At 44.9% G+C, this 19,880-nt stretch overlaps 1 protein-coding gene across 1 annotated transcript in view; it reads right to left on the bottom strand.

Moving 5' to 3' along the window:
• The window catches only part of phlpp1 (PH domain and leucine rich repeat protein phosphatase 1), an 83,167-nt gene that overhangs the window by 5,043 nt on the left and 58,244 nt on the right, over positions 1 to 19,880 (bottom strand). Inside the window, exons 5-14 of the mRNA XM_083781203.1 lie at positions 17,126 to 17,272; positions 14,809 to 15,036; positions 8,373 to 8,575; positions 7,468 to 7,528; positions 7,086 to 7,181; positions 5,725 to 5,880; positions 4,398 to 4,598; positions 3,567 to 3,729; positions 2,840 to 2,970; positions 1,911 to 2,024 (exon numbers count right to left, since the gene is read on the bottom strand). Coding sequence (XP_083637329.1) covers positions 1,911 to 2,024; positions 2,840 to 2,970; positions 3,567 to 3,729; positions 4,398 to 4,598; positions 5,725 to 5,880; positions 7,086 to 7,181; positions 7,468 to 7,528; positions 8,373 to 8,575; positions 14,809 to 15,036; positions 17,126 to 17,272 — 1,500 coding nt within the window. The remainder of the gene's footprint in view (positions 1 to 1,910; positions 2,025 to 2,839; positions 2,971 to 3,566; positions 3,730 to 4,397; positions 4,599 to 5,724; positions 5,881 to 7,085; positions 7,182 to 7,467; positions 7,529 to 8,372; positions 8,576 to 14,808; positions 15,037 to 17,125; positions 17,273 to 19,880) is intronic.

The following is a 19,880-nucleotide window of genomic DNA, read 5'->3' as shown; positions in this document are numbered from 1 at the left end:
AGATTAGGAAGAATGCTCATAAACGTTTTGCCGTCGATCCCCCCCACACATGCAAATCATATTATATTCTTTCATAGCAAACATTTTAACTCATATATTTGCTTCTGGGGGAGGGGTCCCTGGAACAACATATTTTCAGATGGGGGTGTCCGTGGCCAAATACAGATACTTCTGGAGGTCCATGACATGAAAACGTTTGAGAACCGCAGATACGTTTTTCCAAAAACCTCAGGATTTAGAAGACACTTTGTAGAATCTGGTCTCAGGTCTTAATGGGTTAAATAATTGACAAGGTGCCATTAAGCCACTCATTCATGGGCATTGCGGGGGCTAAAAACCTGACTCACAAAAAGAAAAAGGGGGGACAAAAAGAGGCTGAACACAATGAAGTGCCCCTCACACTGTTTCTCACATGCATCTGCCCACGGACTGATCACACTCCTGTATCCACACGCTACAGTAGTAACCATGGGAACACTCTCATGCCTATGTCTCACTTGACAAACATTTTCATGTCTAGAAGTACAGTACCACCCACATGTGTGCTAGACCCCCATTTGAAAATATTGCATCAGCCAGGTAAAGATCTTTCAAGATTATTTTCACAAATAGTGAGTTTAGGCTTGTAGACGAAACATAGCTGAAGTATAAAATAGAGTTAAAGTGATTGAACTGGGCCTGGGCCGGCCGAGCGGTCCCGGCACCTAGGCTGGTAATCCAGCCTGACAGTGTGACGCGGGTTCGAGTCCCGAATCCCGACAACCCTTGCTGCATATTTCTCTTTTGGGTCACAGGCTAAAAGGTTTGGGAACCACTGCAGTACAGTATATCCGTGGGTTTCAAATGTAGTCCTACACCTGCCATGTTGAGGACCAAACAGGTGACAAAAACGCGACCAGAGCATCAAATCTTGCACCACCCGTCTCAGTAACAGTTTCTACCCCCAGGCAGTCAGGCTGCTGCAACAACAGCTGACCTTGAACTGTATTGCACTGTTTTGTCACTTCACTTGCACTTTTTTTCTGTTTTTGTTTGTCTTTTTCTTGCACTATAGATGTTTGTTTATGTCTTGTGTATGTAAGACTGAGAGTGCTCTGAGCAAAATAAATTTCATTGTATTTATACTCTGTATTGTACACATGACAAATAAACCTGAACCTGAGGTGCAAACTAAGTAATGAGGTGGTCCCCAACATGGCAGGTGTAGACAGGAGGACTACATTTGAAACCCATGAATAGCCAATGGTTTTACTGAACGTATAAAGACAATGATAACATGTAGCAATATCAAAAGTATGTGCTGCACGATGAATCTTATCTCTAGCTTAGTGACCTACATTCCCCTGCAAGTGGGACATACAGTAGAAATAGTAAGTTTGGAGTAGTGAGTTTACTACTGCAGGATAGCATACTGCAGGTCAGATATATTATATAGTTATGACAGTCTTTACTCTGTTTCTCTAATAGTTATTTCTTTTGTTTTGTAAACATCAGTACCTAGAAAAGCGCTCTAAACATTTTGTATCTGTATATTTGATGTACTGTAGAGCAGGGGTTCCCCACGCTTTTGGCTTTGGCCATGTCTTGCGGCCCCCGCCCCGCCCCCAATACAAATTACGATCACCTTAAAGGACCACTTCACCACTTTTCAAACTATCTTCATATAAGAGGTCCTCACTAATAATCATGATAAAATGGCACGATTTTTTTCTACTCAGTCTGTGTCTTATAGAAAGAAAAGAGAAGAAAAGAGGACGCCCCAAAATAATTGTCGTGACCCCCAAGTTGAGAAGCCCTTCTGTAGAGACGTAGAGACATAATACAGTACATATGTGGGTACATACAGCACAGCAGACACATATTGGTCAGGCTCTACTAAGAACATGACATCACTGCATGATGAAACCTACTTGTTCTTGACCCCCGAGGCCTCCGTGTAACCATGACTCCACACGGCAGGCCCGCCGGATGCCTCATTGGACGAGAAGGTCGGGGGCGGATCGATGCGGAAACAGCGGATATTACTGGGAGACAGAATGAGAAAGGAAAGGGGTGTGGTTTACAAAGAACACGTCATGTTACTGTCATATTACTGTGAAACAGAATGAGAAAGGAAAGGGGTGTGGTTTACATTAAGAACACGTCATGTTACTGTCATATTACTGTGAAGCAGAATGAGAAAGGAAAGGGGTGTGGTTTACATTAAGAACACGTCATGTTACTGTCATATTACTGTGAAACAGAATGAGAAAGGAAAGGGGTGTGGTTTATAAAGAACACATCATGCTCCATTTGGACCATGGGAAAGGAAAGGGGTGTGGTTTACAAAGAATATGTCATGCTCCATTTGGATCATGGGACAGACGTAGGTGTAGATTGAGGGGGGAGCCACGTGAAACACACGTTCACTGAACATAGCAGATCTACAAGCTCACAACATGTCGCATGAGCTTGTAGATGTAGCCAAGAGATGTTGTACTGTATAGTATGGTGTAGTATGTAGTATTTAGGGTTGTGCCGATCTGATCACATGATGGGAAATCGGGGCCGATCACGGCATTTTCAAATGATCGGAATCGTATCAGGAGCAAAAAAAAACGTGAGCGGGACATTATATTATATATTATATTAGATTGGATATTGTCTGTGATTTGGAATATTGTACTATTGTGATATGGCATAAGTGTTATATACAAAATATAAATATCGGATAGGGAAAAATCGTTATCGACAAAAAAAAAGGTGATCAGGAAATCCCTAGTATAGTATTCAACTCAAAAGGAAACACAGGTGGGTTACATCATGGGAACAGACATGAATAGAAACTATAGAAACTAACTTGAGCTGCTCCAGGGTCTTGTGGTCCAGGCTGAGGCGAGGGTTGCCGGTCAGGTCCAACTCCTGCAGTTTGGGAGGCAGGTTCTCTGGCAGCGTGATCTCACTCAGTTCATTGCAGCTCAGATCCACACACTGACAGACACCAGAGAGAGAGAGAGAGAGAGAGAGAGAGAGGAGGGTTCATTTGTCAAGAGAGATTATTACAAAGTGAATAGGGTGAAATTTGGCCAGTGGGTCAACATTAGCTGGAAGGATGGGTGGAGTGGGTGAATTTTTTTATGTGAACTAAACATAGACATTATGGGGAAAATACACATGTAATATTGTAATTGTAAACACAAGAACGTATGTGTAACACCTGGGGAGGGATACTAAAGCCAAACATGTTAACCACTAGCCTAATAAGAGGAAATCCCCCCATGGCCAGAGAAGATATCAGGCTTCAGGCAGAGTCTCTGAAACACTGTGCTAATTATGCGCGAGCGCGCGCACACACACACACACACACACACACACACACACACACACACACACACACACACACACACACACACACACACACACACACACACACACACACACACACACACACACACACACACACACACACACACACACACACACACACACACACACACACACACACACACACACACACACACACACACACACACACACACACACACACAGAGAGAGAGAGATTGATTTGGCAACGTCCATTAGCTTACTTTCATCTCGGCGAGTTGCATGACCTCGGGAAAGACCTCGATGGCGTTGGAGTGAGCGATGAGCGTGTGCATGCGCCTGCAGTTCATGATGGTCGTGGGCACCGTCTTCAACATGTTCCCACTCAGGTCCACCTCCTCAAGTTCCTCCAGCTTGGCCATTTTACTGAGAGGGAGGAGAGAGAGAGATAGACAGAGAGAAAACATAGAGAGAGAGAGAGAGAGAGAGAGAGGGGGGGAGTTGTGTTAAATGTGTTGTCCATTGGGGTCTACAGACAGCAGCAAAGTCAGTGAGTGACGTACAATAACGACTGAGTCATTCAGTTCAGAGATTTACTTAATGCTATATTTAGATAAGACAGCAGGGACAGGAAACTGAGGGCAGAGAGAGAGAGAGAGAGAGAGAGAGAGAGAGAGAGAGAGAGAGTGGGAAGGATACTGTATGCAACACACTGGCCTCCAACCAGAATGGAGATGTTGCATTAGTTTACAATGGTCGACGCAGAGATGTTGCATTTACATGGTCGACGACCATTGAGACCGATTCGACGATTGAGACCGTCTCCTAGATCCTATAACAGCTTTCTGAAAAGCGTATGTGTTTCTATGTCAGTGGTGCTCAACCTTTTTCACGTCAAGGACGCGCCAAAATGAAATGTAATTGCCTGACGACCACGCATCTCAAACTATTTTGTTCCAGGGACCGCCCCCCTCCGAAGCAAAGATTTGAGTTAAAAAATGTTCACTGTGAAAGAACATAATATATTACATTTTTAAAGATGTGCTATTTTTTCAATAGCTAAAAAGTATAAAATAATTGTTTAATGTGTCAACCTGGCCGGGAAGGTCTGCAGGTGGTTGTAGGCCATGTGCAGCACCCTGAGGTGTGTGTGTCCCGTCAGCATGGGGACACACTTGTCCGTCAGCCGGTTGTTGGTCAGGTAGAGCTCCTGCAGGACGCTGTGGCTCTCCTCGGACAGGCTGGACGGAGGCAGGTGCTCCAGCTTATTGGCCGAGGCGTTCAGGCACCGCAAGCTGGAAGAGGGAAGAGGAAGAAGAAGAAGCCGTCAGGTTCAGGTTTCATCATTGAGTTCGTTTTTCCTCCGTTACTTGACCCATTCTGACCTGAGATCAGATTCTAAAAATGTCTTCTACTTCCTGACAGTTTTCTGAAAAAGCTATGTTTCTGTGTCAGTGGTTCTTTGATTTTTCAAAAATAGCAGACCACGAGCTTGTAGCGCGCCACTCGGTGGCACGCTATGAGCTTGTAGATCTGCTATTTTTCAAAAGCTGAAGCATAGCATAATGCTAACACCAAAAGGGGTTCCCGTCCCAAAATGGGTCAAGCTACAGAGAAGTGTGTGAGCAGCCTTCCATCTTCAAAAGTAAAAGTACTTTATCATGCAGAAGCATTGACGCTCTCAGGAGTTAACTTGTTAAACATCTGCATTACTTCATTTAAAAAGGCTGCACAATCAAGAGGTTTGGCCTGTTATCTCTCATAATGATGCCAACATCAATACAGAAGGGATGGAATTGTGGACAAAACCATACCCAAGGACGACAACAAAATATGATTTCGTTTTGGGTCTGACTGACTAAAATGCAATCAAATGGTGGCCCGTACGTGGCTCAAATGCAGAATAAACGACGGGTTTGCGGCACAGATCTTTGAATATATATTCTTTCAGAAGACTTATTATTTTTAATTTCGACGTCAGGCCTAAATGAGTTAACATTGATTTTACAATATAAATTGCGGTCCCGGATATAAAAATGCCATTAAATCGGGATCCGTAGGCTATAATGCATGTCACACTGGCGGTCCTTGAAATACAAATGGTTGAGAATCACTGCTTGAGCCGTACAAATGTTCTCTTATGGGGGGTCCGTGGGCTAATGAGTGTCAATTTGGCGGTCCTTGACATGAAAAGGGTTGAGAACCACTGACCAATAGGACTTGAGGAACAGAACCACTGACCAATAGGACTTGAGGAACAGAACCACTGACCAATAGGACTTGAGGAACAGAACCACTGACCAATAGGACTTGAGGAACAGAACCACTGACCAATAGGACTCGAGGAACAGAACCACTGACCTGTAGGATTTGAGGAACAGAACCACTGACCAATAGGACTCGAGGAACAGAACCACTGACCTGTAGGATTTGAGGAACAGGTTGCAGGGCAGCTCCGTCAGTTGGTTGTGCTGCACGTCCAGCACCTCCAGCAGAGGGCGCTCAACCCTTTCAGGAAGCTTCTGCAGGAGGTTGTGTCCTGCATTCAGCTTCCTCAGACTGCTGCTGCACAGCAACCTGCAGCATGACACACACACACACGCACACACGCGCGCGCACACACACACACACACACAAACGGAGGAACACAGAGAAAGAGGGAGAGACGCATCACTGCCAGAACACGTGCAACCAACCAGTCACTGTAGCCGCTAGCTATAGTGCAGCAGCAGCAGCGTGTGTGTGTGTGTGTGTGTGTGTGTGTGTGTGTGTGTGTGTGCGTGTGCGTGCGTGCGTGTAAAGGAGAAGGAAAGAGACATCCAGGCCGCTGACAGCGAGAGAGAGAGAGAGAGAGAGAGAGAGAGAGAGAGAGAGAGAGAGACATAAGGGGAGGTAGTAGTGTGATGAATGTGGGAAATTTGGCTCGTTGAAGAGCCGACTGTTAGTGAACTGGGTCGCAACAGGCGAGGATAGCATGGGAGGGGGGGATGGGGGAGGGGGGGGGGATGCGCCTCTAGTTGAGCCTGCAGCTGCGATTCATCATCCTGACACTTACTGGGCTAAAAAAAATAGATCTGCACGGAATGAAGGGACCAACACGAGAGACAGAGACAGAGAAGAGAGAGGTGGAGAAATACAGAGAGAGAAAGATAAAACTAAGAAAGACAATAGAAGGATATCGAGGAACACCGCCGGACTCAAGATACTGAGAGGTGGGGGTTGGGGGGTGAAACCCAGCACACAGGTGAGCATCAGCGACAGGTGTGACAATGAGGAAATGCACAGCATCTCCGGTGACCTTCTGAGAGGCTACATGAGGGGAAGGGGAGGGAGAGGAGAGGCTAGGTGATTTATGGGGCTCTGTGTGGGATATATGACAGGCCAGCAAAGGGCAGGCAGAGATAATGTGGCATTTCCCTTACAGAGAGAGAGAGAGAGAGAGAGAGAGAGAGAGAGAGAGAGAGAGAGAGAGGAGACAGAGGGAAAGAGACACCGAAATGAAAGTTGTTGGTCAAGTTTGTGCCACATTGTGAAATTGTAGATCAGCTCTATTCAATGGTGTCTGTATAAATAGACATCGGAGCCAGCGGAGGGGAAGGGGGCTCGCGCCCTGCCACGCTCAGGAATCATTTGTGGTTGATCTAACCCCCCAATCCGGCCCTTGATGCCGACCCCGACCGTCTTTGGTATGACCCGGCCGGGGAACGAACCCCAACCTCACAGTTTTTTTTCCATTTTCCATTCGGCTGCAGAATATCACTAGCTGTGACTGAGGTACTCACCTGGCGGGGAGCTCGTGGATGAGGTTGTGGCTGATGTCCAGAACTTCCAGCTTCTTGCTGTCGCACGCCCAGTCCGGCACCGACTCCATGCGGTTCCTGTCCATGACAGATAGAGCCACGTTACAAAGTGTCAAAGTTTATAGCTCAATAATTTAACGGTCACTCAAGAGGTCACAGGTCAGACGAGCCTCTCAGTTCAACGAGGTGTTGCTCGGAATCAGAACGTTGAATTTGTTCACAAAGTGAGTGAATATCCCAGAGTGCCGATTTTACTCAGAAAGGGTTTAAAATGGACCCACAAGGTTCCATATACACGTATATGTTTCATAAGGCAGCTGGTTTTCTTCTTTTAATGTGTGTGCGTGAGTGCGCCATTGTTCACCTTGAGATGTCCATGTAGCTCAGATTGGACGGCACAGGACTCACGTCCAGTTCTCGTAGCTCTGCAGGGAGAGAGAAAGACAAACACATTAACCTAACACTCAAGGACAGACGGGAGGGAGACAACGGAGCTGTGCGTGTATAGGACGGACAAAAAGCACACAGACAATGAACAGTCAAACGCTAGGGCGGAATGATGAACCGAGAGCGGCTGACTGTGAAAGAGGAATGCCGTCAATGAATGAATGTGCAAGAGGAGACTCGTGACGGTGTTTAGAGAGAGAAGGGTGTTGGGGGTAAAGGCCTATTCATATACTCCAGTTTTCGGTGATGAGGTGACCACCGCTATCACCAAAAACTACAACATGACGTCACTGAGATGCGGTGAAGAGAAACGGCAAACCACCGCTCTCCCCAGCCCTTCTATTTGTTTATACTAACCACCAAATCGGTGGTCACCGAGACTCATTCCGGGCAATGCTTTTGGTCTATAAGTTGGGTGGGCTCCCAACGTACAAACAAACAAACTCGTGACAGAGCAGCGGAAGAACAAGAGAACCAAGGACTGAAATAATAGAGACAGTGACAGAAAGAGAGAGAGAGAGAGAGAGAGAGAGACTATATAGAATAGGAAAGGAACAGAAAGGGACCAGAAAGGAATAGAATAGAGGTAGATAGGCAGTAGAGAGATAGCAGAGGGAAAACAATGGACGAATTTGAGGAAGTGTTGGCCAAGGAGGTTAGGAGATATGAGCACGGTGATGGACTGTGAGTGCCGGCATCAAAACCACCGTTTTGGGGGGAAGAGGTGACCGCCGAAAAGGTGGCCACCTCTCCAAAACCGGAGTCTGAATAGGCCTTAACTCGCGGCTGTGTGGGGCGTAAAATGCCTTGAACAGGCCTTACCGTTGTATGAGGCGTAGATGCCTTTGAGCAGGCCGCCCTTGGCCTTGAGGCTGCAGATGCGGTTCCTCTCGCAGTGCAGCGTCTCCAGCCGGGGGAGGACGGAGGCGTCCAGCTCCTCCAGACGGTTGTCCCTCACGTCCAGCTGGGTCACGTGCCTCAGCAGGTCGGGCTCGTCCGGCACCATGCGGCTGATCTTATTCAGCCTGACAGACGGGGCAGAGAAGAGGACACCGGTCACTTCATCCGTTTCTGCCACAGACTGAACTGCCACAGGGGATGTGGCCTTTCCTTTTAGCCCCGTGGAACCTACGCACGGTGGGTCAACCAGACCAGGCCACTCGGCACGGCGGCCCCTGAACTGTCAATCCTGCCCAACTGAGAGCGCCGTAGTCGATTGACTCTTCTAAGAGAGGACTAAAGACCTACCTTTTTTTAACGAGGCATTTTTCGAACAATGTTTCGGTTTCCAAACACATGGTTCGAGGCACAGACACATTGTTTAAGTTTTGTTTCCTACATTCTGTTTTTTATTATTATTATTTCAAAACATTTTCAAAAAACATTCCCCCCAAAAAAGCGCCAAAATATCATGAATTTAAAAAACTGATGTTTTCAGTATTTTCATGAAGAAATAAAAGAAAAATCTAAGGAATTACATACATTATAAAAAACTAAAGTGGAACGGAAAATAGCCATTCTGGAAGCTCACAACACGGCACAAAGAGACGCGTTGCGAGCTTTACTTGTAGATCGGCTATTGTCACAAGTTTCACAAGACATCAAAGTTCTCTTTTGGGTCACAGCATATAAGGCATTTGGGAACCACTGATCTGCACTCTAGTGAACAAGACGTTTAGGAACCACTGATCTACACTCTAGTGAACAAGACGTTTAGGAACCACTGATCTACACTCTAGTGAACAAAATGTTTGAGAACCACTGATCTACACTCTAGTGAACAAGACGTTTGAGAACCACTGATCTGCACTCTAGTGAACAAGACGTTTAGGAACCACTGATCTACACTCTAGTGAACAAGATGTTTGGGAACCACTGATCTGCACTCTAGTGAACAAGACGTTTAGGAACCACTGATCTACACTCTAGTGAACAAGATGTTTGAGAACCACTGATCTACACTCTAGTGAACAAGATGTTTGAGAACCACTGATCTGCACTCTAGTGAACAAGACGTTTAGGAACCACTGATCTACACTCTAGTGAACAAGACGTTTGGGAACCACTGATCTACACTCTAGTGAACAAGACGTTTAGGAACCACTGATCTGCACTCTAGTGAACAAGACGTTTGAGAACCACTGATCTGCACTCTAGTGAACAAGATGTTTGAGAACCACTGATCTGCACTCTAGTGAACAAGATGTTTGAGAACCACTTATCTACACTCTAGTGAACAAGATGTTTGAGAACCACTGATCTGCACTCTAGTGAACAAGACGTTTAGGAACCACTGATCTACACTCTAGTGAACAAGATGTTTGAGAACCACTGATCTACACTCTAGTGAACAAGATGTTTGAGAACCACTGATCTACACTCTAGTGAACAAGACGTTTAGGAACCACTGATCTGCACTCTAGTGAACAAGACGTTTAGGAACCACTGATCTACACTCTAGTGAACAAGATGTTTGGGAACCACTGATCTGCACTCTAGTGAACAAGACGTTTAGGAACCACTGATCTGCACTCTAGTGAACAAAACGTTTGGGAACCACTGATCTACACTCTAGTGAACAAGACGTTTGGGAACCACTGATCTGCACTCTAGTGAACAAGACGTTTGAGAACCACTGATCTGCACTCTAGTGAACAAGATGTTTGAGAACCACTGATCTGCACTCTAGTGAACAAGACGTTTGAGAACCACTGATCTGCACTCTAGTGAACAAGATGTTTGGGAACCACTGATCTGCACTCTAGTGAACAAGACGTTTAGGAACCACTGATCTGCACTCTAGTGAACAAGACGTTTAGGAACCACTGATCTACACTCTAGTGAACAAGACGTTTAGGAACCACTGATCTGCACTCTAGTGAACAAGATGTTTGAGAACCACTGATCTACACTCTAGTGAACAAGATGTTTGAGAACCACTGATCTACACTCTAGTGAACAAGATGTTTGAGAACCACTGATCTACACTAGTGAACAAGACGTTTGAGAACCACTGATCTGCACTCTAGTGAACAAGACGTTTGAGAACCACTTATCTACACTCAAGTGAACAAGACGTTTGAGAACCACTGATCTGCACTCTAGTGAACAAGATGTTTGAGAACCACTGATCTACACTCTAGTGAACAAGATGTTTGAGAACCACTGATCTACACTCTAGTGAACAAGATGTTTGAGAACCACTTATCTACACTCAAGTGAACAAGACGTTTGAGAACCACTGATCTGCACTCTAGTGAACAAGATGTTTGAGAACCACTGATCTGCACTCTAGTGAACAAGACGTTTAGGAACCACTGATCTGCACTCTAGTGAACAAGACGTTTAGGAACCACTGATCTACACTCTAGTGAACAAGATGTTTGAGAACCACTGATCTGCACTCTAGTGAACAAGATGTTTGGGAACCACTGATCTGCACTCTAGTGAACAAGACGTTTAGGAACCACTGATCTACACTCTAGTGAACAAGACGTTTAGGAACCACTGATCTGCACTCTAGTGAACAAGACGTTTAGGAACCACTGATCTGCACTCTAGTGAACAAGATGTTTGAGAACCACTGATCTGCACTCTAGTGAACAAGATGTTTAGGAACCACTGATCTGCACTCTAGTGAACAAGATGTTTGAGAACCACTGATCTGCACTCTAGTGAACAAGATGTTTGAGAACCACTGATCTGCACTCTAGTGAACAAGATGTTTGAGAACCACTGATCTGCACTCTAGTGAACAAGATGTTTGAGAACCACTGATCTGCACTCTAGTGAACAAGATGTTTGAGAACCACTGATCTGCACTCTAGTGAACAAGATGTTTGAGAACCACTGATCTGCACTCTAGTGAACAAGATGTTTAGGAACCACTGATCTACACTCTAGTGAACAAGATGTTTGAGAACCACTGATCTACACTCTAGTGAACAAGACGTTTAGGAACCACTGATCTGCACTCTAGTGAACAAGATGTTTGAGAACCAATGATCTGCACTCTAGTGAACAAGATGTTTGAGAACCACTGATCTGCACTCTAGTGAACAAGACGTTTAGGAACCACTGATCTGCACTCTAGTGAACAAGACGTTTAGGAACCACTGATCTGCACTCTAGTGAACAAGACGTTTAGGAACCACTGATCTACACTCTAGTGAACAAGACGTTTAGGAACCACTGATCTGCACTCTAGTGAACAAGATGTTTGGGAACCACTGATCTACACTCTAGTGAACAAGATGTTTGAGAACCACTGATCTGCACTCTAGTGAACAAGATGTTTGAGAACCACTGATCTACACTCTAGTGAACAAGATGTTTGAGAACCACTGATCTGCACTCTAGTGAACAAGACGTTTAGGAACCACTGATCTGCACTCTAGTGAACAAGATGTTTGAGAACCACTGATCTGCACTCTAGTGAACAAGACGTTTAGGAACCACTGATCTACACTCTAGTGAACAAGATGTTTGAGAACCACTGATCTGCACTCTAGTGAACAAGATGTTTGAGAACCACTGATCTGCACTCTAGTGAACAAGATGTTTGGGAACCACTGATCTGCACTCTAGTGAACAAGACGTTTAGGAACCACTGATCTACACTCTAGTGAACAAGACGTTTAGGAACCACTGATCTGCACTCTAGTGAACAAGACGTTTAGGAACCACTGATCTGCACTCTAGTGAACAAGACGTTTAGGAACCACTGATCTGCACTCTAGTGAACAAGATGTTTGAGAACCACTGATCTACACTCTAGTGAACAAGACGTTTAGGAACCACTGATCTGCACTCTAGTGAACAAGATGTTTGAGAACCAATGATCTGCACTCTAGTGAACAAGACGTTTAGGAACCACTGATCTGCACTCTAGTGAACAAGACGTTTAGGAACCACTGATCTACACTCTAGTGAACAAGATGTTTGAGAACCACTGATCTGCACTCTAGTGAACAAGATGTTTGAGAACCACTGATCTACACTCTAGTGAACAAGATGTTTGAGAACCACTGATCTGCACTCTAGTGAACAAGATGTTGGAGAACCACTGATCTACACTCTAGTGAACAAGATGTTTGAGAACCACTGATCTACACTCTAGTGAACAAGATGTTTGAGAACCACTGATCTGCACTCTAGTGAACAAGACGTTTAGGAACCACTGATCTACACTCTAGTGAACAAGACGTTTGAGAACCACTGATCTACACTCTAGTGAACAAGATGTTTGAGAACCACTGATCTGCACTCTAGTGAACAAGACGTTTAGGAACCACTGATCTACACTCTAGTGAACAAGACGTTTAGGAACCACTGATCTGCACTCTAGTGAACAAGACGTTTAGGAACCACTGATCTGCACTCTAGTGAACAAGACGTTTAGGAACCACTGATCTGCACTCTAGTGAACAAGCGGCTCTGTGGCCTTTCCTTTAGAGAAGGCAACAGAGGATGACTGATGATGAACGGGATTCGTGCTTTAAGTGATTGAATAGAGGGGGTCGCTGATTCGAATCGTCTGTTTCGTAAAGGATAATAAATTGCCCGTATGAAATGTTTTGAACGAGTAACAGAATGATTAATAGTCCTTTATAATTACATAATTGTCAAGGGTCCATAACAACAGAGACATACTGTATACGGGACTATTCCTCCACAAATAAAGAATCAATCATAATCATAATGAATCATCCTACACAACAGCCAACTCGTGAACGGATTACAAGCAGACACATTTGACAAATTGCACATTTTAATGTCTTCCTTTTTTTCCAATGCAGAACGGGGGTCCTGGACCGCGGTCCAGGCACCTGGGCCGGTAATCCAGCCTGACGGTGTGTCGCGGGTTCGAGTCCCGACTCAGAGCATGTATTCCCCCCCCCCCCACACACCCCCCCCCCCATCTCTCTCCCCCTTTCCTGCCCAAACATTACTGTACCCTATCAATAAAAGGCAAAATCCCCCAAGAAATATCTTAAATAAATAATAGTAATACAGGTGGGATATGGGTTTTTTTCCCCTTTCAAATCTGATGAACCTGATGCTGTTCCCACAGTAAAACACCACCATCGTGTTCCCCCAAGTGTGACCTTTGAAACTCCAATGAGGTCGAGAGCGGTGTGACGCCGCATAGCGGCACGAGACTGCATGCAGTCACCGAGCGAACGGGGGAGACAAGCCGGTGATGTATTAACTAACGAGATACTGCCAAGTCACACTGGCCCTGCACTTTCCAAAGCTGGGGGGGAGGGGGGGGGGAGACAGCTGATGGAACAACCACAGGCCAATGATTTCCTCGATTCCGTGCCGAAACGTTGTTTAGCCGTCCAGTTATGTCTTCCGCTCAGTGTTTAGGCCTTGGTCATTAGAGGGGTTTAACACATGTCACACAGTGGGTTTTTTTCTTGGCATGACTGGTACTGTAACTGTATTTGTAACACTGTGTTCTGTCTTGAGAAAGAACCAGTGTTATGTATGCTGCTACATACAGTATAGTATAACTCCCCTCAAACCCTGTAAACCGCCACTATGGTGGGTTTGAACTTTTAAATCTACAAAGCGTGGTGTGGTTTAGTACCAGTTGAAACATAAATGGGGGAAATGAGCGGAATCACCATAGCCCAAAAGACAGTGGTGTGTCGAGACAAGTCCAGGGTGTGCAACAACAAGATTCAAAACCACTGGCCTCAGAGTACAAAATAATTAAAAGACGAGCGGTTTATGTGACTCACTCCCAAACTTCTGCCGTATTTTGTAAAACGCACCTCTTCAGACCCCATCTTGGCCCGTAGCACTTGCACTAGCCTCGACGACCTTACAGGCATATGCAAAGGCTCAATTCAACTTATGTAGATTTAGATAGCATTGTATGTAGACATAGCACTCTATAGTGTATACTCATAGCTTCACTGTACATATATTCTACTGTTAGACATGTTGGTTATGATCCTTGTCTGATGACTATTTCTACTATTAATATATTATCATGTGTTGTTCTTGCTTACCGTAAATCGCTCTGGATTAAGAGCGTCTGCTAAATGCCTTAACCCATTTTAGGCGGGAACCCCTTTTGGTGTTAGCATTACTTTATGCGCGCTACGAGATTGTAGGTCTGGCTATTTTTGAAAAATCGAAGAACGACTGACATAGAAACATAGCTTTTTCAGAAAACTGTCATTTTCAAACAGACATTTTTAGAATCTGATCTCAGGTCAGAATGGGTGTCCAAAACCGTACGTACCGTAGGTCTATGTGCTTGACTCGGAGCAGCCGGAAGCTCTGCAGGGCGAGGGTCTCCAGGCTGTTGCCGGCCATGCAGAGCTTCTCCATGTTGGCCAGCCTCTCCAGGACCTGTGGCACGGCGCTGAACTGGTTGAAGGACAGGCCCAGGTAGCCCAGCCTCTGCAGGGAGCCCAGCTCACTGGGCAGGGAGCCCAGGCAGTTACCGTCCAGCAGAAAGGTCTGCAGGCTGTATAGTGGACAGGGAGAGGAGAGAGAAGAGAGGATGAGGGGTGGACAAGTTGGCAGTGGGGTTGATTTCGTCGACTTGTTTGTTTACACACGGTGCAGCTGCAAAGATCAGAAGATACAAGTATTCACAGCATATTTGACGCTTTGTATCTTTGTACATTGACAGTGAATGGTAGACTGTATCTTTGCATGCGTGTGAACGCACCATAGAACTATGACGGAACATGTTCCCCGACTACCTTTTTACACAGAGTAAAACAGAAATGACAATTTCGTCAAACAAATTAGACTAGACTAAATGTTAAGGAGGGGGACTAGTGGAGAAGAGGTCCAGTATGACTAAAAGACAAGTCATGTTATGCTTGGTTGCATGCTAAAAAAAAATAGCAGATCTACAAGCTCACAACGCGTAATCAAATAGCACGACACGCTGTGAGCTTGTAGATCAGCTATTGTCAGCAAGTGTGAGATCAGCCATTAACCCATTCTGACCTGAGATCAGATTCATACGAGGTTTCCGCCGGACACACACTGGTCTGATGAACCCATTCTGACCTGAGAAAAATAGCAGACCTACAAGCTCGTAGCGCGCCACTCGGTGGCGCGCTATGAGCTTGTAGATCTGCTATTTTTCAATAGCTAAAGCATAACATGATGCCAACACCAAAATGGGTGCCCGGTCAGAATGGGTTAACGACGCCATCAAGGCATGCCAAAATACGTACATTCCGGGTGATGATTCAAAAATGACTAAAACTAAATCAAAATGTGCTGTCAAAATCAACACGAGTTGGCAGGTTTCGTTTTTATGTCTTTTCACGTGCATGCTTTGGGTTGACCTTCGTTCCGTAATAATTTCCCAAAAATTGCCCAAACTTAGTTCAAGAATATTAAAACCCATTCTGGGCGGGAACCCCTTTTGGTGTTTTAACTAGGCATTAATGTTATACTTTAGCTATTGAAAAATAGCAGATCTACAAGCTCATAGCGCGCCACCGAGTGGCGCGATACGAGCTTGTAGGTCTGCTATTTTTGAAAAATCGTGAAAATGCGGCACAAATCTTTGAATATATTATTCTTTCAGGAGACTTTCGATGGTCAGGTCTAAATGGGTTAATCATGCCTTGGGCGTAATACGTTCATGGCCAGCAGGTGGCAGTAATAGCATGAAGGCCCTACAGGTCTCTTCAGGAATTCACACACATCCATTCATTCCAGATCATTCTCGCAGATTAAAGCAGGTTGGTAACCCGCAGCACAGCGTCTACCTTCCCTTATCTTGGTTTCGCTTGCGTTTTGCGCCACTCTCTTTTGCAAGGCAAATGTTTACCACCAGACATACCTGCTGAAAGTGCTTATACTGCCACTCGTAAATGCTACAATCGAACAATTCTAAGTAACTAAGTATCTAAGAGGATAGATCGTGTAGTTCTATATCTTAAGAAATTTTAAAATAAATAAATGCATTTTGTTTTTTTATTGCCCATTCTACAACTCTATCAGGCAGAATCTTTTTTTTTAAATAAATGATGTGCGGTTGGATGACTCGGAGAAACTGAAATGTCCATTTCAACATGACATTTTTTCCATTTGCCTCATTTCTTGAAAAGGCCTGGTTAAGGAGGAGGGCCATTTACATGTAAAATGACAGTCTTATTTGTTCTTATTTTGTTCAAATACTGTACGTATATGTTCATTTATGTTGGATGTAATAAAGGCAAGACCTATTGTGAACAGGAAGGACTGTAATATCAGTTGTTTTCCATTTATTTTGTTAAATCAATCCCATATGGGATGGGCCAAAGTGGCATGACACAAATTTTCTTTTAATTCATTAATTCATTCACTAATGCACTAATCATATTAACTATTCCAACCACTGTTTTGAAACCTATTAATGGTCACCAGAATATCACATGCGGTGGTTTTTACAACCTCACACCACTGCTGGTTATTTATGTTGTGCAGTGTAATTTCTACCGTTAGTTGCATGCAGCCACAGGCTATATTAGCTCAAAGACACCGAGGAGAGGAGATCTTTCCAGAAACAACCCCCGCGGGGTCGTGGATGTTTTGACGTTACTCACTTGGTCATGGCTCCCACAGAGCTGGGGATGGAGGCCAAGTAGTTGCAGCTCAGGTTGACCTCGGTCAGGGTTGGGATGTCACAGATGGCCAGAGGGAACTGACCCAGGTGGTTGTTGGAGAGGTTGAGGCTCCGCAGACGAGAGAACCTGAGAGGAGAGGAGAGGAGAGGAGAGGAGAGGAGAGGAGAGGAGAGGAGAGGAGAGGAGAGGAGAGGAGAGGAGAGAATGAGGTGTAGCTGTGTGTTGTCATCATTAATATTGCAAAAGAATAGTATATACTCATGAATACATGAGTATACGCAATAAGTTAGCATGCCGTTGGCAATACTCCAATGTCTCACAGCCTAAAAAATCTGCCTAAAACTTATGAAACAGGAATGCCACAATGCCATAGCGGACAGACAGGTACTGTATCTCTTTTGCAACAGCTACAGTATGTCTGGTATGTGGGCTGAAGGCGTAATACTGTCACACTGTCCACGTACACAAACACGGCCCCACGTCACGACATAAATAAACCTCCACGTATGACTGTTGAGCAAACAAGCGGGGCAGCAACGGCCGTGTTGTCGGTCCAAACACCAGCGGTACCAGTGGTACGTGCTCTAAGCCCAAGTTTACAATTTACAATTTAGGCATTTAGCAGACGCTCTTAATCCAGAGCGATTTACATTTAAGCAAGAACAAAAGCATGGGAATACATCACATAAAAACATTTATCATGAAACATGCGTAAGCTAAGAAAGTAACAGTGGAATATCTATATAATGAAACTATACATACACTATACATATAAACTATACATATTTACTACTATGCTATACATATGTACTATGGCGTGCTATGACTATATACAATACAATTATAGTGCTGTCTACATAACATGCTATAAGTCTGTGTCAAATGCTATCTAAGCCAACAGAAATGCTATCTAAGGGGTTAGGGTAAGTGCTATGGGCCATTTGGGCCAAGTTTGTACTTGGTTACTGTAGTTGCCTGCGAGGGGCGCGTCGTTGAGCTTGTAGATCTGCTATTTCAGGTGTATGTCACACGTAAGTACAAAAAATAAAAATAAAAACAGGCTTCAGGGTTCAGTGGCAGAGCACGTGATCCTCAGAGGGGTCTGCACATGACGTCCTACTACTACTACTACTACAACACACGCGAGCGCGCACACACACACACACACACACACACACACACCACACAAATATTATGTAAACAGAGGGCAAGGTAAGGTTCAAGGGCTGTTCAAGACGAGCTGTGAGGGTTCGGAAAAAAGCTCCTTTCTCATCTCATTCTGACAATTTAATTCTACCGGGCTATATCAATTTATTATTTATACTCTCAGAGTGAAACTAACACTGTAAGCATAGACAAATATCTGTGTGTGTGTGTGTGTGTGTGTGTGTGTGTGTGTGTGTGTGTGTGTGTGTGTATTGTGTGCGAGGTGGGAGGCAGGGGAGGAGAGGGTCCCTGCAATCTGCTGAGTAATTCTCAGCAGCCTAAACCCACCCACCCTTTCTCTCTCTCTCTCCCTCCCTCCGCCACCTCTCTCACATCTCTCTCCTTTTATCTACTCATTCATTCACTCATTCCGTTCCTTCCTCTCCTTGTATTCCCGTTACCTCCCCATGCTTAGAATTCGGTCATTCGTCACTGACATTGGTCTGAGGCAGAGGACTTTCTATTTTCCCCTCTCGGAAACACACGCTCCCTCCCTGCCCATGTCTCTCTCCCTCCCTGCCCATGTCTCTCTCTCTCTCTCTCTCTCTCTCTCCGTCCGTGTCTGTCCCTCTCTGCAGTTGTCCCCTTGCTTGTCCCATCTGCGTCGTCCTTTTGTCCTTTACAAAGTTTTGTTTGCACGTTAACGTATTTCGAAAATGCACAAAAAGTACATAATGACTGCACTTGCAACACGAACACTTTTATTACACTTTTACAAAAGTGTTCATATTGCAAGTGCAGTCGGCATACTTTGAGCCCTGCCTAGTAGGCACCATGCTCTGAATCTCTGTACAAATTAATGAAACCCTTCCAACAGTCAATATTTCATTTCAAGCCCATATCCCCCCACCTAAAACAACGGTGGTCCCGACTCCCCAGGTTGATTCTTAGTCAGGGTGGTGGTCCCTGGTTCACAATCAGTTGAAAACCCCTGATATTATATACTATGTATACTATTCTTTCTCTATAAATTTAATCCCATGATTTTGCAACCCAGTTTTTTCACCCAGTGCCAATTATCTAATGCAATCCTGGGCGCTACACTTCCTCTGCCAACCTGGGGGGGGCCAGGGGACTGACCTCATGCCTCCTTCTATGCATGATGAGTCCAAGCTGCTTCTTTTCACCTGACGGGGGGGAATTTCCCTGGCCGGACGTAGCGTGTGGAAGGAACACATTATTCCGACCAGTTCCTTTCCCCTCCATCAGGCGCCAGGCTGGCCAGGGGGAGGCAGTTTTAGAGACCAGGATTACTGCATGTTTTTGTGAGGGTACCTACCCTAGGGGACACGTGGAGAACATGCAAACTCCACACAGAAAGGCCCTTTCGCCAACCCCACCTCGGGTAAGCATAATTTCTACTATAGGCATTAGGCAGTATATTATCTAATATACTGTACACAGTATATACAGTATCAGAATAATTTATACTACGCAATATCTATACTATAGCCACATATTAGTGGGCTCGCTCATCGTTTTGTAATGTATATAACATTCATACTATACACATAAGCTATACTATATT

This window comes from Protomyctophum parallelum, assembly GCF_964188405.1.
Source record: "Protomyctophum parallelum genome assembly, chromosome: 14".
Classification (NCBI taxonomy): domain Eukaryota; kingdom Metazoa; phylum Chordata; class Actinopteri; order Myctophiformes; family Myctophidae; genus Protomyctophum; species Protomyctophum parallelum.
Note: the sequence above shows the minus strand (reverse complement) of the source record. Positions and strands in the feature narration are given on the sequence as shown.